Source organism: Dama dama, chromosome 11 (assembly GCF_033118175.1).
Source record: "Dama dama isolate Ldn47 chromosome 11, ASM3311817v1, whole genome shotgun sequence".
Lineage (NCBI taxonomy): Eukaryota > Metazoa > Chordata > Mammalia > Artiodactyla > Cervidae > Dama > Dama dama.
The window spans coordinates 695,342-707,140 of record NC_083691.1 but is presented as its reverse complement, the minus strand read 5'-3'; the positions used below and the strand labels follow the sequence as shown (position 1 = coordinate 707,140).

Here is an 11,799-nt window from a genome sequence, read left to right as displayed (position 1 = left end):
GTAAACTCTGGGAGATGGTGATGGACAGGTAAGCCTGGTGTGCTGCAGTCCATGGGGTCCCAAAGAGTCGGACACAACTGAGTGACTGAACTGAACTAACAGCATTTTATTATGTGCGTTCACCACATTCTGGTGTTTTTATTTAAACTGAGAAGTAATCAACAGACAGTGAGATGCCAGTGTGCACACACCTGTGACAAATTCATGTGTCTGGGACCCACATCACTCTTATAATAGAGAACATTCTTGTCACCTTGGAAGGATCCTGAGCCTTCATCACCCACCCCACACCAGGGAAGCTACTTTCCACCAGAGGGTGGTTTTATCTGTTATAAAACTTCTAGAACTTGGTAGAAATGGAATTATATGAAGTCATCATCAATGTCCAGCTTCCCACTGCTAAGCCATGGTCCTTTATAGGAATGTCTCACAATTTTTAAAATGACAATTTGACAGATGTTTGGGGTGCTAAGGAATATAGCATCTATGAAGATTCTTGAATGTATTTTGTGTTCTTATGTTTTATTTCTTTGGGGTCAAAGGGTAGGTGAACACTTGCCTCTGTGAGAACTGCCAGGCGGGTTTGCGCGGTGACTTCTCCGTTTGACACACCTTCCTGCAGTGGGCGTGGCCTCCGGCGGACTCAGCCCGCAGCATTGCTGGGTGTTCTTGGGCCTTTCCATTCTAGTCGGTCTAGACTCAGGTGGTATTTGGTTGCTGTTTCGATATGTGTCACCCTGCTGACTGATCATGCTGAGCACGTTTTCACACGCTTGTTGAACATTGGTGTTAGTGTGTGTTTATGAGGGCTTCCCAGGGGCTCAGTGGTAAAGACTCTGCCTGCAATGCAGGAGCCGCAGGTTCCATCTCTGGGTGGGGAAGATCCCCTGGAGGAGAGCATGGCAACCCACTTCAGTATTCTTGCCCACAGAATCCCATGGACAGATGAGCCTGCTGGGCTACAGTCCATAGAGTCACAAAGAGTCGGACACGACTGAAATGACTTAGCTTGTATGCACAGGTGTATATGAAGTGTCTGTTCCGGGCTTACCCATTTAAAAAATTGGGGGGTTTGTCTTTTTAATTTAGTTTTGTTAAAAAAATTTTTTATTGTAGTATAGTTGATTTACAATGTTGTGTTAGTTTCAGGTATATGGCAAGGTGAATCAGTTACACATCTATCAATAGCCACTGTGTTTTTTTTTTTTTTTTAAGATTCTTTTCCCAAATAGACCATTACAGAGTATTGAGTAGAATTCCCTGTTGTATATAGCAGGTTCTTATTAGTTATCCAATATATGCATAGTAGTTTGTAGAGGTTTGTCTTGTTTAAAAAATAATTACTCTTTATTGAAGTATAGTTGATCATCTTTTTTTTTTTTAATTAAGTAATGATTTATTTGGCTGTGTCAGATCTTAGTTGCTGCATGGGAACTTCTATTTGTGGCATAGGGATTTAGTTCTCTGACTCAGGGATCGAACCCCCCATCCTCTGGAATTGGGAGCCCAGAGTCTTAGCCGTTGGACCACAAGGGAAGTCCTAAGTTCATTTTCTATGTCTGTGAGTCTCATAGAGGAACTATACAAAAAAGATCTTAATGATTCAGATAATCACGATAGTGTGATCACTCACCCAGAGCCAGATATCCAGGAGTGTGAAGTCAAGTGGGCCTTAGGAAGCATTACTGAAAACAAAACTAGTGGAGGTGATGGAATTCCAGTTGAGCTATTTCAAATCCTAAAAGATGATGCTGTGAAAGTGCTGCACTCAATATGTCTGCAAGCTTGGAAAACTCAGCAGTGGCCACAGGACTGGAAAAGGTCAGTTTTCAGTCCAGTCCCAAAGAAAGGCAATGCCAAAGAATGTTCAAACTGCTGCACAATTGCTCTCATCTCACACGCTAGCAAACCAATGCTCAAAATTCTCCAAGCCAGGCTTCAACAGTACATGAACCGAGAACTTCCAAATATTCAAGCTAGATTTAGAAAAGGCAGAGGAACCAGAGATCAAATTGCCAACATCCATTGGATCACAGAAAAGGCAAGAGAGTTCCAGAAAAATAGCTACTTCTGCTTCATTGACCAAGCCAAAGCCTTTGACTGTGTGGGTCACAACAAACTGTGGACAATTCTTAAAGAGATGGGAATACCAGACCACCTGACCTGCCTCCTGAGAAACCTATATGCAGGTCAGGAAGCAACAGTTAGAACTGGACGTGGAATAACAGACTGGTTTCAAAGTGGAAAAGGAGTACGTCAAAGCTGTATATTGTCACCCTGCTTATTTAACTTATATGCAGAGTACATCATGAGAAATGCTGGGCTGGATGAAGCACAAGCTGGAATCAAGATTGCTGGGAGAAACATCAATAACCTCAAATATGCAGATGACACCACCCTTATGGCAGAAAGTGAAGAAGAACTAAAGAGCCTCTTGATGAAAGTGAAAGAGGAGAGTGAAAAAGCTGGCTTAAAGCCTAACATTCAAAAAGCTAAGATCATCATATCTGGTCTCATCGCTTCATGGCAAATAGATGGGGAAACAATGGAAACAGTGAGAGACTTTAATTTTCTTGAGCTCCAAAAATCACTGCATATGGTGACTGCAGCTGTGAAATTAAAAGACACTTGCTCCTTGGAAGAAAAGCTATGACAAACCTTACCAGTGTATTAAAAAGCAATTTTGCCGACAAAAGTCAGTCTAGTCAAAGCTATGGCTATTCCAGTAGTTATGATTGGACGTGAGAGTTGGACCATAAAGAAAGCTGAGGGCTGAAGAACCGATGCTTTTGAACTGTGGTGTTGGAGAAGACTCTTGAGAGTCCCTTGGACAGTTTTGGTTATTGTAAATAATAGTGGTGCTGTGAACACTGGGTGCATGTATCTTTTTGAAGTGGAGTTTTCACCTTTTCTGGATAAATGCCCAGGGTAATGTTTTATTTTCTAAATGTTAACTTGATAAGATGATTGTCTAGAAGCACCCTGGGGTCAGAGCCCCAGGCCTTAGGGATCAGCACCTGAGAGACGGGAGTGGGGTCTCTGGGAAATGGGGGGCCTGTGCCCACCCGCCCCGGAGCCCTCTGTGGTGGCCCTGTGCTGCCTGGACCTTTATTTAGGACAATTCTGTTCACAGGAATCCTACCAATGAAAGCTATCCTGTGTTTTGTGTGGTAGCAGCCAGATTTTTCTAGTGGAAAAAATAAAGTAAAAAAGACCTACCCACCTCTCCAAAGTTACTGCCACAACTTGGGTGAGTGTGGTAGAGGGAGTCAGAAATCCAGGAGGTGCACACACCATTCCTGTTGTAGGTGATCCTGTGACCCACGGGGAGAGCTAAGGCGACCCGGTGCTGGGGCAGGCGAAGCCAGCCGGGAGAAACACGGGGGCCGATGGCAGTGCTTTGTGTTTGGGCTGTGTTGATTATCTGGGTGCCCAGATCTGTCAGTACTTATCACGCTCTAAATGGCTGCATTTTATTGTATGTAGATTACACCACAGTAAAGTTGATTTTTAGGAATGTGAATGATAAACTTAACGATTTTCTTTCAACCTTGATTAAAATGAAAAGAAGCCATGCCCCAAAAGACGTCTTGGGACACTTGAGAAGGAGAACTTTATTGACAAAATAACCTTGAGAACTCCAAGTCCTGGGTTACTCATTACTTTGCCCTGAGATAAGGGAGCAGGAGGCTGGAGAACCGGGAACAGGGAGCAGGGTGAAAAGGCTGACCCTCCTCTGTGCCCAGGCCTGTCCTGGGCACTCAGGGAGCAGGGCGTCCTGAGTGCGGCCCGGCCTTCCACCTCCCGATGGCCACACGGCAGCGCCTTGTTCACCTGACCTGCAGCGTCAGGGCTCTGGGGGAGAAGGGGACGAGGTGCCCCTGCTTTAGGGTTCTCCTGGGGTGGTGCAAGTGTAATTGGCCAGGCCCCGGAGGTGTAAACCCCAGTGCACATGGGGCTGACTGTCGTCCACACCCAGGAGTGCTTCCGCTTTTCATGTGATCAGTCCGTTGTTGGACAGTTTTAATTCTTAGAAAGTTCTTCAGCACAAACCTCTCGTCGGGCAAGAACAAGACACAGCCCAGCCTGCCTGATGACCCGGCCCGGACGCTGCTGCCAGAGTAGAGACAGAGCACCCCAGGCTGCGGCGCTTCCTCCTCTGGCCCTGCTTTAAGCCGGGCACATCACTGAATAAAGACTGCCCTTCCCAGCCTCTCTTGCTGTGAGGTTGGTCATGTGACTGTGTTCTAGCCAATGGGATATGAGGAGATTTGGCAAAGAGGCTTCTAGGAAGTGTCCTGGAAGAAGGCCCAGGCTCTAGTTCACCTCTTCCCCTCCCCGCCCCTCCTCCTCCTCCTCACTGTTGGCTGGAATGTAGTCTTGACGGCTGGACAGGGCTGCCGTTCTGAGCCATGTGAATGAAAGTCCACCCAGCAGAACAGCAGTCTGTATCCTAATGCCACATACCAGCCCAATACCACCTACTCTAACTTCACGATGAGAAATACATTCTGTCTTGTTTACATATTATTATATTCCTTTGGAAAGTTTGTGGGACAGTTTGGGCTTGGCTCCCTTGGGGGGTTCTTGTCCACAGGGTACCAGTGAGGGTCCCCCAGACATGAAGAGGCAGGTTTTACTCACCAGGGGTAAACCTGGTCTCTAGGCCCCCACCTCTGAGCCAGGCAAGAGTTCGGACAGAGAGAGAAGTCTTTTCCTTGGTCAGGCCCAGCACAGACACATTCTGTGGCATGGGGGATGGGGCAGGGAGATGGCCAGCAGATTGCAGTCCCAGGGCCAGCCTCATCTGACCCCTGGAGTCGTGCCCCCCACCGGGCCCCTCTGCTGGGGCTCCAGGCTCTGTGGATGTGCCACAAGCGCCCGCGACTGGACCCGGTGGTTCTGACGGATGCAGTCTGTGTCTTGAAGTGAGTCACGTGGTGGCCATGTCCTCAGGGCTTGGGCTCATTCTGTGTCCTGCTGACTGTCCACTCTTTGTGGCCCGGGGCCCTGGAATGTCCTTCCTTCCCCTTTTGACCAAATAGGAGAACAGCACACTACAGCCAGTCACTCCACGAGGGCCGTGATGGGCTCACTTCCCCTGGCCCTGGTCTGGGTCTCTTTCCAGGGCCTGTAGAAGCCACGATGGATTGTACAAAGATCAAGTCATCAGCCACTGCAGTCACTGACCTACAGTGCACCCTGAACGGAATTCAGGATGAAAGACGGGATGAGGCACTTTGTGCTTTGGGAAAACAGGCCCCTTAGAGAGTTAGATATATTTCAGGAAAACTTGTGGCGTCTTTCCATACATAGAAAAACAAAATCATCAATGCTCCCAGCTACCTTCTACTGAAATGTGTGCTTGGCTGCAGCATGACAGGTGTTCACCCCTGGGGGGCTCCCCCCACCCCCCAGGCCAGGTCACAAGGACACTGGCTGCTCCCCCACTGTTAGGGAGCAGCCCCTCACTCAGAGCTATGGGAAGCTGTCTCCTGGGCTATAGTGCTCCCTAAGATCCCGAATAAAACTCAGCTCAGGACACTGAAAATTGTGCATTTTCAATGTCCGTCAATACGGTCAACACAGCTGCCCCTTCCTTGGACTGCCAACCTGCTCCAGCGTCCTACCCGCCGGGCAGCGGACCTCCGCGGCCGCCCCTCCACAGGTGCCCCCGGGCCTGGCCGGTGCTGTCACCGCAGCGGCGACCAACCGGGGCCTGCAGGGCGCTGTCCCCCGCGGGCACTTGAGCCAGGCCTGCGAGCAGCCCGACCGCCTTCGGCTCGAACCCTGACCGTCGGGTCCCGGCCCTCGGCCGCCCCGGGCCCCTCGGAGAAGACGAGGTCGGGGCGCCGGGCCCGCGAGGGTGGTGCGCGGAGGACCCCCGGGCCGGGGTCCGCGGCAGGCGGGGGTCGTGCGGCCCGGGAGCCCCTGCCCCTGGCGCAGTGTCCGCGGCGGCCGCGGGGCGGCAGCACAGCCCGCGCCGCCGGCCTCCCCGCCCGGGTCCGAGCCGGGCCTTGGGCGCTGCTCGCTGTCTGCGCTCGTGGGCGCCCCGCCGGCGGGCCGAGAGCCGGGTTCAGAAGCCACTCGCTTTCAGCCGTCGTCGCCCCTCGGACGCCGCGTGTCCTCTCCGGCCGTCTCGCCCCGCCCCCTTTCGCCGCGACCGGCCCCCTCTCCCCGCCGGGCACCGCCTCGGGGGACCAGCGTCCAACCTCCCGGGCCGGGGGCAGCGGGGCCGTCCCGCTGCGCGTCTCGGCCCAGTCCCCCGCCTGCGGGGGGCGCACCGGTGGGCGCGGGGGCGGGAGCCTCCAGAACCACCCGGCCTCCCCAGGCCGCGACCCCAGAGCAAGGTGACAGCTGGTCTCTACCCCGCACACCCCTCGGCCGGCGAGTGGGTGTGCGGGGCGGGGGCCCCCGCGGGTTCTGAACGCAGAGATCCGGCCTTTTGGGAGCACCCGCCCCCCGTCACGCCGCCCCCCGGCCGGACCCCACTGCCCCGCCGCCCCCCACTGCCGAGCCCCCGGCCTCGCCACGCCGGCTCCCCCCGCGGGGGCCCCCGCCCCGCTCCCCGCAGCCTCGCCGCCCCCGCCCGCCGATCCCCGCCGCCCCCAGCCCCGTCCTCATTAGCATAGCAGCTGCTCGCCGAGCGGACCCGCGCGCAGGAAAGGGCAGAGGCCTCGGGAATGAATGGGGCCCGCGGCTTTGGAGGGGGCGCGAGAAGAAAGATCGACAGACGGACGCGAGCCGCGACGACCCGACGTACAGCCAAGCAGAAGAATGCGCCGGGCAGAGAGGAGGGGAGCCCGGGCTGGCCGCGGCGGGGCGGTGGGGGAGGGGCCTCCCCAAACCCAGGAGCCTCGGGAGGGGGTGCCCGGGAGGCCTCGGGAGACGCCCTCGGCGGTTCCCAGACCTCCCGGGGCCGCGCGAGCAGACTCTGGCCTCGGGCTTTGTTTCCCAGTTGCCCCCAGAGCCTGGCAAGCCGGCCTCCTCCCGCAGGCTCCACGCGGCCCGAGGAGGCACTGGCCTCCCGCAGCTCTGACCTGCGCGCCGCGGCCCTTGCCCGTGCGCACGCGGCTGAGCGGCCTGTGCTGACCGCAGGGCCTTTGCGGGGCAGAGCCGGACGGCCGCCGGCCCCCTCGCCCTCCTCACCCGCCGCCCCCGCTCTCAGCTCTGGCCGGCTCTGTCCTGGCTCCCACGCCTGCTGGCTTTGGACATCACTCTTTCTGGCTGACCATTTCCCTGCATTTCCTGGTCTCTCTGGCATCCCTTCCAACAGTAAACACTTCCTGAGTTCCGCCGGGCTTAGGTCAGAGAGCCTGACAGCGGCCAGGAGCTGCCAGCAGTCCTGGCCGGGAGAAGGGCTCCCGCCCTGCCCTTGGTCGCTGGTCTGACTGCCTCCTCCACGGCAGCCACTCCGGGGCTTCCCAGAGGCCCAAGGGCTGCCTGCCAGACCGCTCCCCCCTGGGTGCCCTGGCCGGGAGGCCTGGCCTCCTCGGACACACCGTGGGATCCTGGAGGCCGGGTCGGGGGCTCACTGCACCTCTTTGTCACCCAGGCCACCAAGAGGCTTGAAGAGCTGTTCCCGCATCTGAAGCTTGAGGCGGGGTGGTGGGGACCCCAGGTGAAGCGCTGGCCAACTCACCGCTGTGAGCGCCTGGCCCTGACCGCTCAGCTGGGGGCCTGCGGCAGGAGCCTGCACCCTCCCTTCATTTGTTGATAGCTTTGACTCTCTCCCCTGCGGTGTCAGCGTGGGAAGTGGAGACTGTGGTCCGGCCACTTGGGTGGCCAGGTAGTACCCAGGCCAGATGCCCCAACGGTGTCCAAATTCTTGCAGCACCTTTTCCTTTGAGGCCAGGCACCCCTCCCCCCGGGACAGACCTTCTCACTTGACCTGAGTGGCCAGGTGGACACCACCTCCCCTGGGGGCTCATTTGCATCAAATATTCTGTTCCTCTATGTGGTGTTTTAGGAGGGAGCCGGCCCATCGAGTGGGCCTGCTGGGGGTCCGTGAATGTCTGTTTAACCAACTGAAAATTCCCTTGGAAAATCCTCAGGGCAGAACAGAGCTGGAGATGCAAAGTAGGAACAGGGAAATGACAATGCGTCTTTGTGTCTTGGGAACAAAATGTAGCTGTAACCCTCCTGAGGGGAAGCCGACACCCTCAGGCTTCTGGAAGGGGTGTCTGAAAGAACAAGTTAAAACTTCTAGGCCTGGCTCTCCCAGTCCCCTCTGGGCAGGTGGCTCTTGCAGGGGAAGGCAGGCTGGGGGAGTAGGGGGTGGTTGTCTGTGCCCTGCACCCCCTCCTATGCCAGCCCCAGGGGTGGACTAGAGTGGCCTTCAGCATCTGTGCCCTGGGGGAGTGGCTGCTTGGGGCATGCTGGCCTTAACTCTCAGGAGCCACTAGGACCAGAGGGGAAGGAGGGGCCTTACAGTCATCAGAAGCCCCCCAACATTTGAAGGGCACCCTTTCTGTGCAGCAGGTGGTCCAGCAGAAACCCCCAGGAGCTGGGGGCGAGGAGACAAGAGGGGCCCTGGCAGGCTGGCTTTAGGGGGGGCAGGTTAGTTTCAAGCAGAACTCCCATGGGGAGGCCTTGGCTGCTTTGCCAGGAGCAGAGGAAGCGGCTCTGGGCGCCCTGGGGTGCCGCCCTCCTGCAGCTGGAAGAAGGTGGGCAGGCGGGGTCCTCACAAGCCCTGTGCGTGGCCACTGCGGTGCCTCTGAGCTGAGCCCAGAGCCAGCTCTGTCTTGCGGTGGAGACAAGCCAAGCACTGCGCGGTTGTCACTGCAAACAGCACGTTGCAGCCTGACTCTCATCCCGTGCCAAGCCCAAGAAGAACCAACAGACTTTCTTTAATATAAAAAGATCAATGAAAAATTTATTTATAAATTTTTCACGCTGGGCTACAAGTCTATATCGTACACTCAGGAATGTGCTGCAGACTTCGTCCAGTTAGAAGTGATCACACCGGGACCCATACACAGCTTCCACGTAAGCCTAGAGTCTTAACATTAATTAACATAATTAAAAAGGTATTTGCATCTAGAAAAAAATATACAGAAAAACTCCTTTTGGAGTAATCTGTGCCTCAGTTTCAATGTCTGCTTTTCACTGACATTATCAATATATTCTTCTCACACAAGGTTTTATAAAAAGCCACAGATGACTGCCCAAATCTGACCAGCCACGCACAAAGGGCCTCCACCCACCTGTGTCCTCAAGTGCTCCCCATTTTTGCACGAAGGGTCAGCAGCACTTCTACCCTGGGGAAGCCTCATTTAAATTTGAATAATTCAGCCTCCCTTTTATTTCTCAGGATCAAAACAACAAGGGGTGTGGGGTTGCATAGAAAATTGGAACCTCGGAGACCAGGAAGGGCGCCTTTCGGGACTAAGAGTGACGCAGAGGGACGGCCTCCGGCCTGGGTCCTCGCGAGGCCCCTCCCGCCTGGCAGGGCTTTCGGATTCGAATCGGGTCCTGGAAGCTCTGGGAGGCTGAAGAGGGGTAAAGGGGCCCTTCAGCTCACTCGGCAAGTAGCACAAGAGATTCACAGTCTTATAGGCATTTTATAAAAATATAAATATGGGTACAGTTGCCTTCACAACGCTGGATACAACGCCCTTTAAAATTGGGTCTATAACCAAGATTCAAAAAATACACCTAAAACTTGGCTTAAAATATGTTAATATTTTATATTGTCATAAATGTTATGACATTTAATTGTGGCAAATCCATTTACTTTTTTTAAAAAAGTGTGCAATCGACTGTTAACTATAATAGAACTAACTAGAAAGGCTTGATCCCTACCTCCGTCACCGCCACACCCGAGCACCCAGGCTCCCACGGAAGCTCTGCAAACCGGCAGGCTTGGCGGATGGCGACCTCTCACCGGAGAAGGGGAGGGGGACCCGGGGCTTCCAAAACTCACGCGGAATCGTGTGTGTGAGAGGGGAAGGCGGGGCGGGAGGAGGAGGGGAGGTGAGGGGGAGAAGCCGGAGGGGACGGAGCAGCGCGGGGAACCATCAGGCCGGCGGTATTTTCAGTGCAACCAAGAAATGACAAGACTCAAGTTTTTAGTTTTAAGACTAAAAAAAAAAAAAAAAAGTACATCTCCCCGCCCACCCACCCCCCCCACCCCGCTTAACCACATTGACCACGCACAATATTTTCCAAACACAAAATTCAGGCGCACAAACATCACCCACAAATATGCACACACGTGATAAATAGTTTAGAGCCCCGGGAACGGTAGAGCGTCTCCTCCGTCGCGCGTCGGCCACGGGTCCTTCCACCTTCGGGAGAAAACATTTCGAGCAGGAGGATCCGGTGTCTCGGGATTCCGAACTTGCTGGTGGCGAGACTCAAATTTCAAAGGGGCTGGGGCTCGCGCTCCTCCCCCACCCGCGCGGCGGCGGGCGGGGCCGTGGGAAGCGCCCCGTCCGGTCCCCGGTGGCCGCGGGGGGAGGCGGCCCCGGCCCCCGGTCTCGGGCGTGCGCGGTCCCCGGTGGGCACGGACGTGCGCGCCGGACTCGTGGTGGCCGCGGGCGCCAAGGGCCGGGCGCACACCGAGGTAGTTGGCGGGAAGGTACAGCAAGGAGGACGCGCGCGGGGCCCGCGTGCGGGCCGGGGTCTCGACCGGCATCACCGGCCGCCGCCGGAGTACTTGGCCTTGGTGATGAGATAGAGCACGATGTCCTGGTGGCCGCCGAACGCGGCGATGTGTAGCGCGCTCCAGCCGTCGCGGTTTGCCAGGCGGATGTCCGCGCCAAACTTGACCAGTAGTTTCACTAGCTCCAGGTTGCCGTCGATGACCGACTGGTGCAACGCAGTCTGACCCTCCGGCCCGAACGAGTTCACGTTGAACTCGCAGTTGGTCATGTTTTGCAGCAGCGACTGCAGCTCCTGCGTGTTGCCCTTGCGCACGGCCTCCTGGAAGATGCGCTGCGTCTGCGGCGCCGAGCAGGTGGACAGCTCGGCTTGGCTCATGCTTCCGCCAGGCGCGGGCCGCGGCTCAGCGCGGGCGGCGGCTTCGGCGCTGGCCCCCGGCTGCCTCGGGGCGCGCCTCGGCGCATGGAAGTCGCGGCGCCCCCGGGCCCTGCACGCCACCCCTGGGCGCTCCGGGCGCTGGGGGCCGGGGGCCGCCGCCTCGGGACCCCCGCCACATCCAGCCGCGCCCGGCGGGCGGGCGACGGGGGCGGGCGCTGCGTTCGCGTGGCCGGCCGGGCCGGAGCGGCGGCGCCGCGTTCCCGGTCCCTGCGCTCTCGGGCTGCGGCTCCACGCGCCTCCCCAGGCGCCGCTGCACTCGCCCGCCCGCCGCGCGAGGACGCCTTTTACCTCCTTTATATTTGCATGACAATAGGCGCCCGTGACGCGCGCACCCGCCGCCCGCTCATTGGGCAGCGCCCGCGCGGGGCGGGGCCGCGAGGGGCGTGTCCGGTTGGGCGGCCGCGCGGCAGGGGGCGCTGGCCGCCGGCGGCGCGGGGCTGGGAGCCAGGTGGCCACGGGTGGGCGGGGGTCCGAGTCTCGGCCGCCGCCCCTCCCACGCTCCCTCTAGACACCCGGGGAATTCCAAGCTCCGTGCGCGGACAGACCAGGTCCAGCCCAAGGCCTAGCGCGACCCCGAGGGGCGCGAGGGCCGCCTCCTCTGGTTGGGTCTTTGCTGGCATCTCAGACTGGGGATGGGGGGCGGGGCTCGGGTAGAGACCCCCAGTCTCGCTCCCCGCTCCTGGAGTGCTGGCCGCGGGCCCTCCACGTCCCCAGCACCCCAGGCGCTCGCAGGGACGAGGCTCGCCCAGCCCGGCC

The 11,799-nt window shown here is 57.1% G+C and overlaps 1 protein-coding gene across 1 annotated transcript; it reads right to left on the bottom strand.

The window, feature by feature from the left end:
• Window positions 1-8,879: 8,879 nt before the first annotated feature.
• Window positions 8,880-11,057, bottom strand: NRARP (NOTCH regulated ankyrin repeat protein). The gene has a single exon (XM_061156146.1). The coding sequence runs from the start codon at window positions 10,981-10,983 to the stop codon at window positions 10,639-10,641; it is 345 nt and encodes a 114-aa protein (XP_061012129.1). The 5' UTR covers window positions 10,984-11,057; the 3' UTR covers window positions 8,880-10,638.
• Window positions 11,058-11,799: the final 742 nt, after the last annotated feature.

Bases quoted from the DNA above. Each gene is read 5' to 3' on its own strand.
- NRARP (XM_061156146.1), bottom strand. From the start codon at position 10,983: ATGAGCCAAGCCGAGCTGTCCACCTGCTCGGCGCCGCAGACGCAGCGC.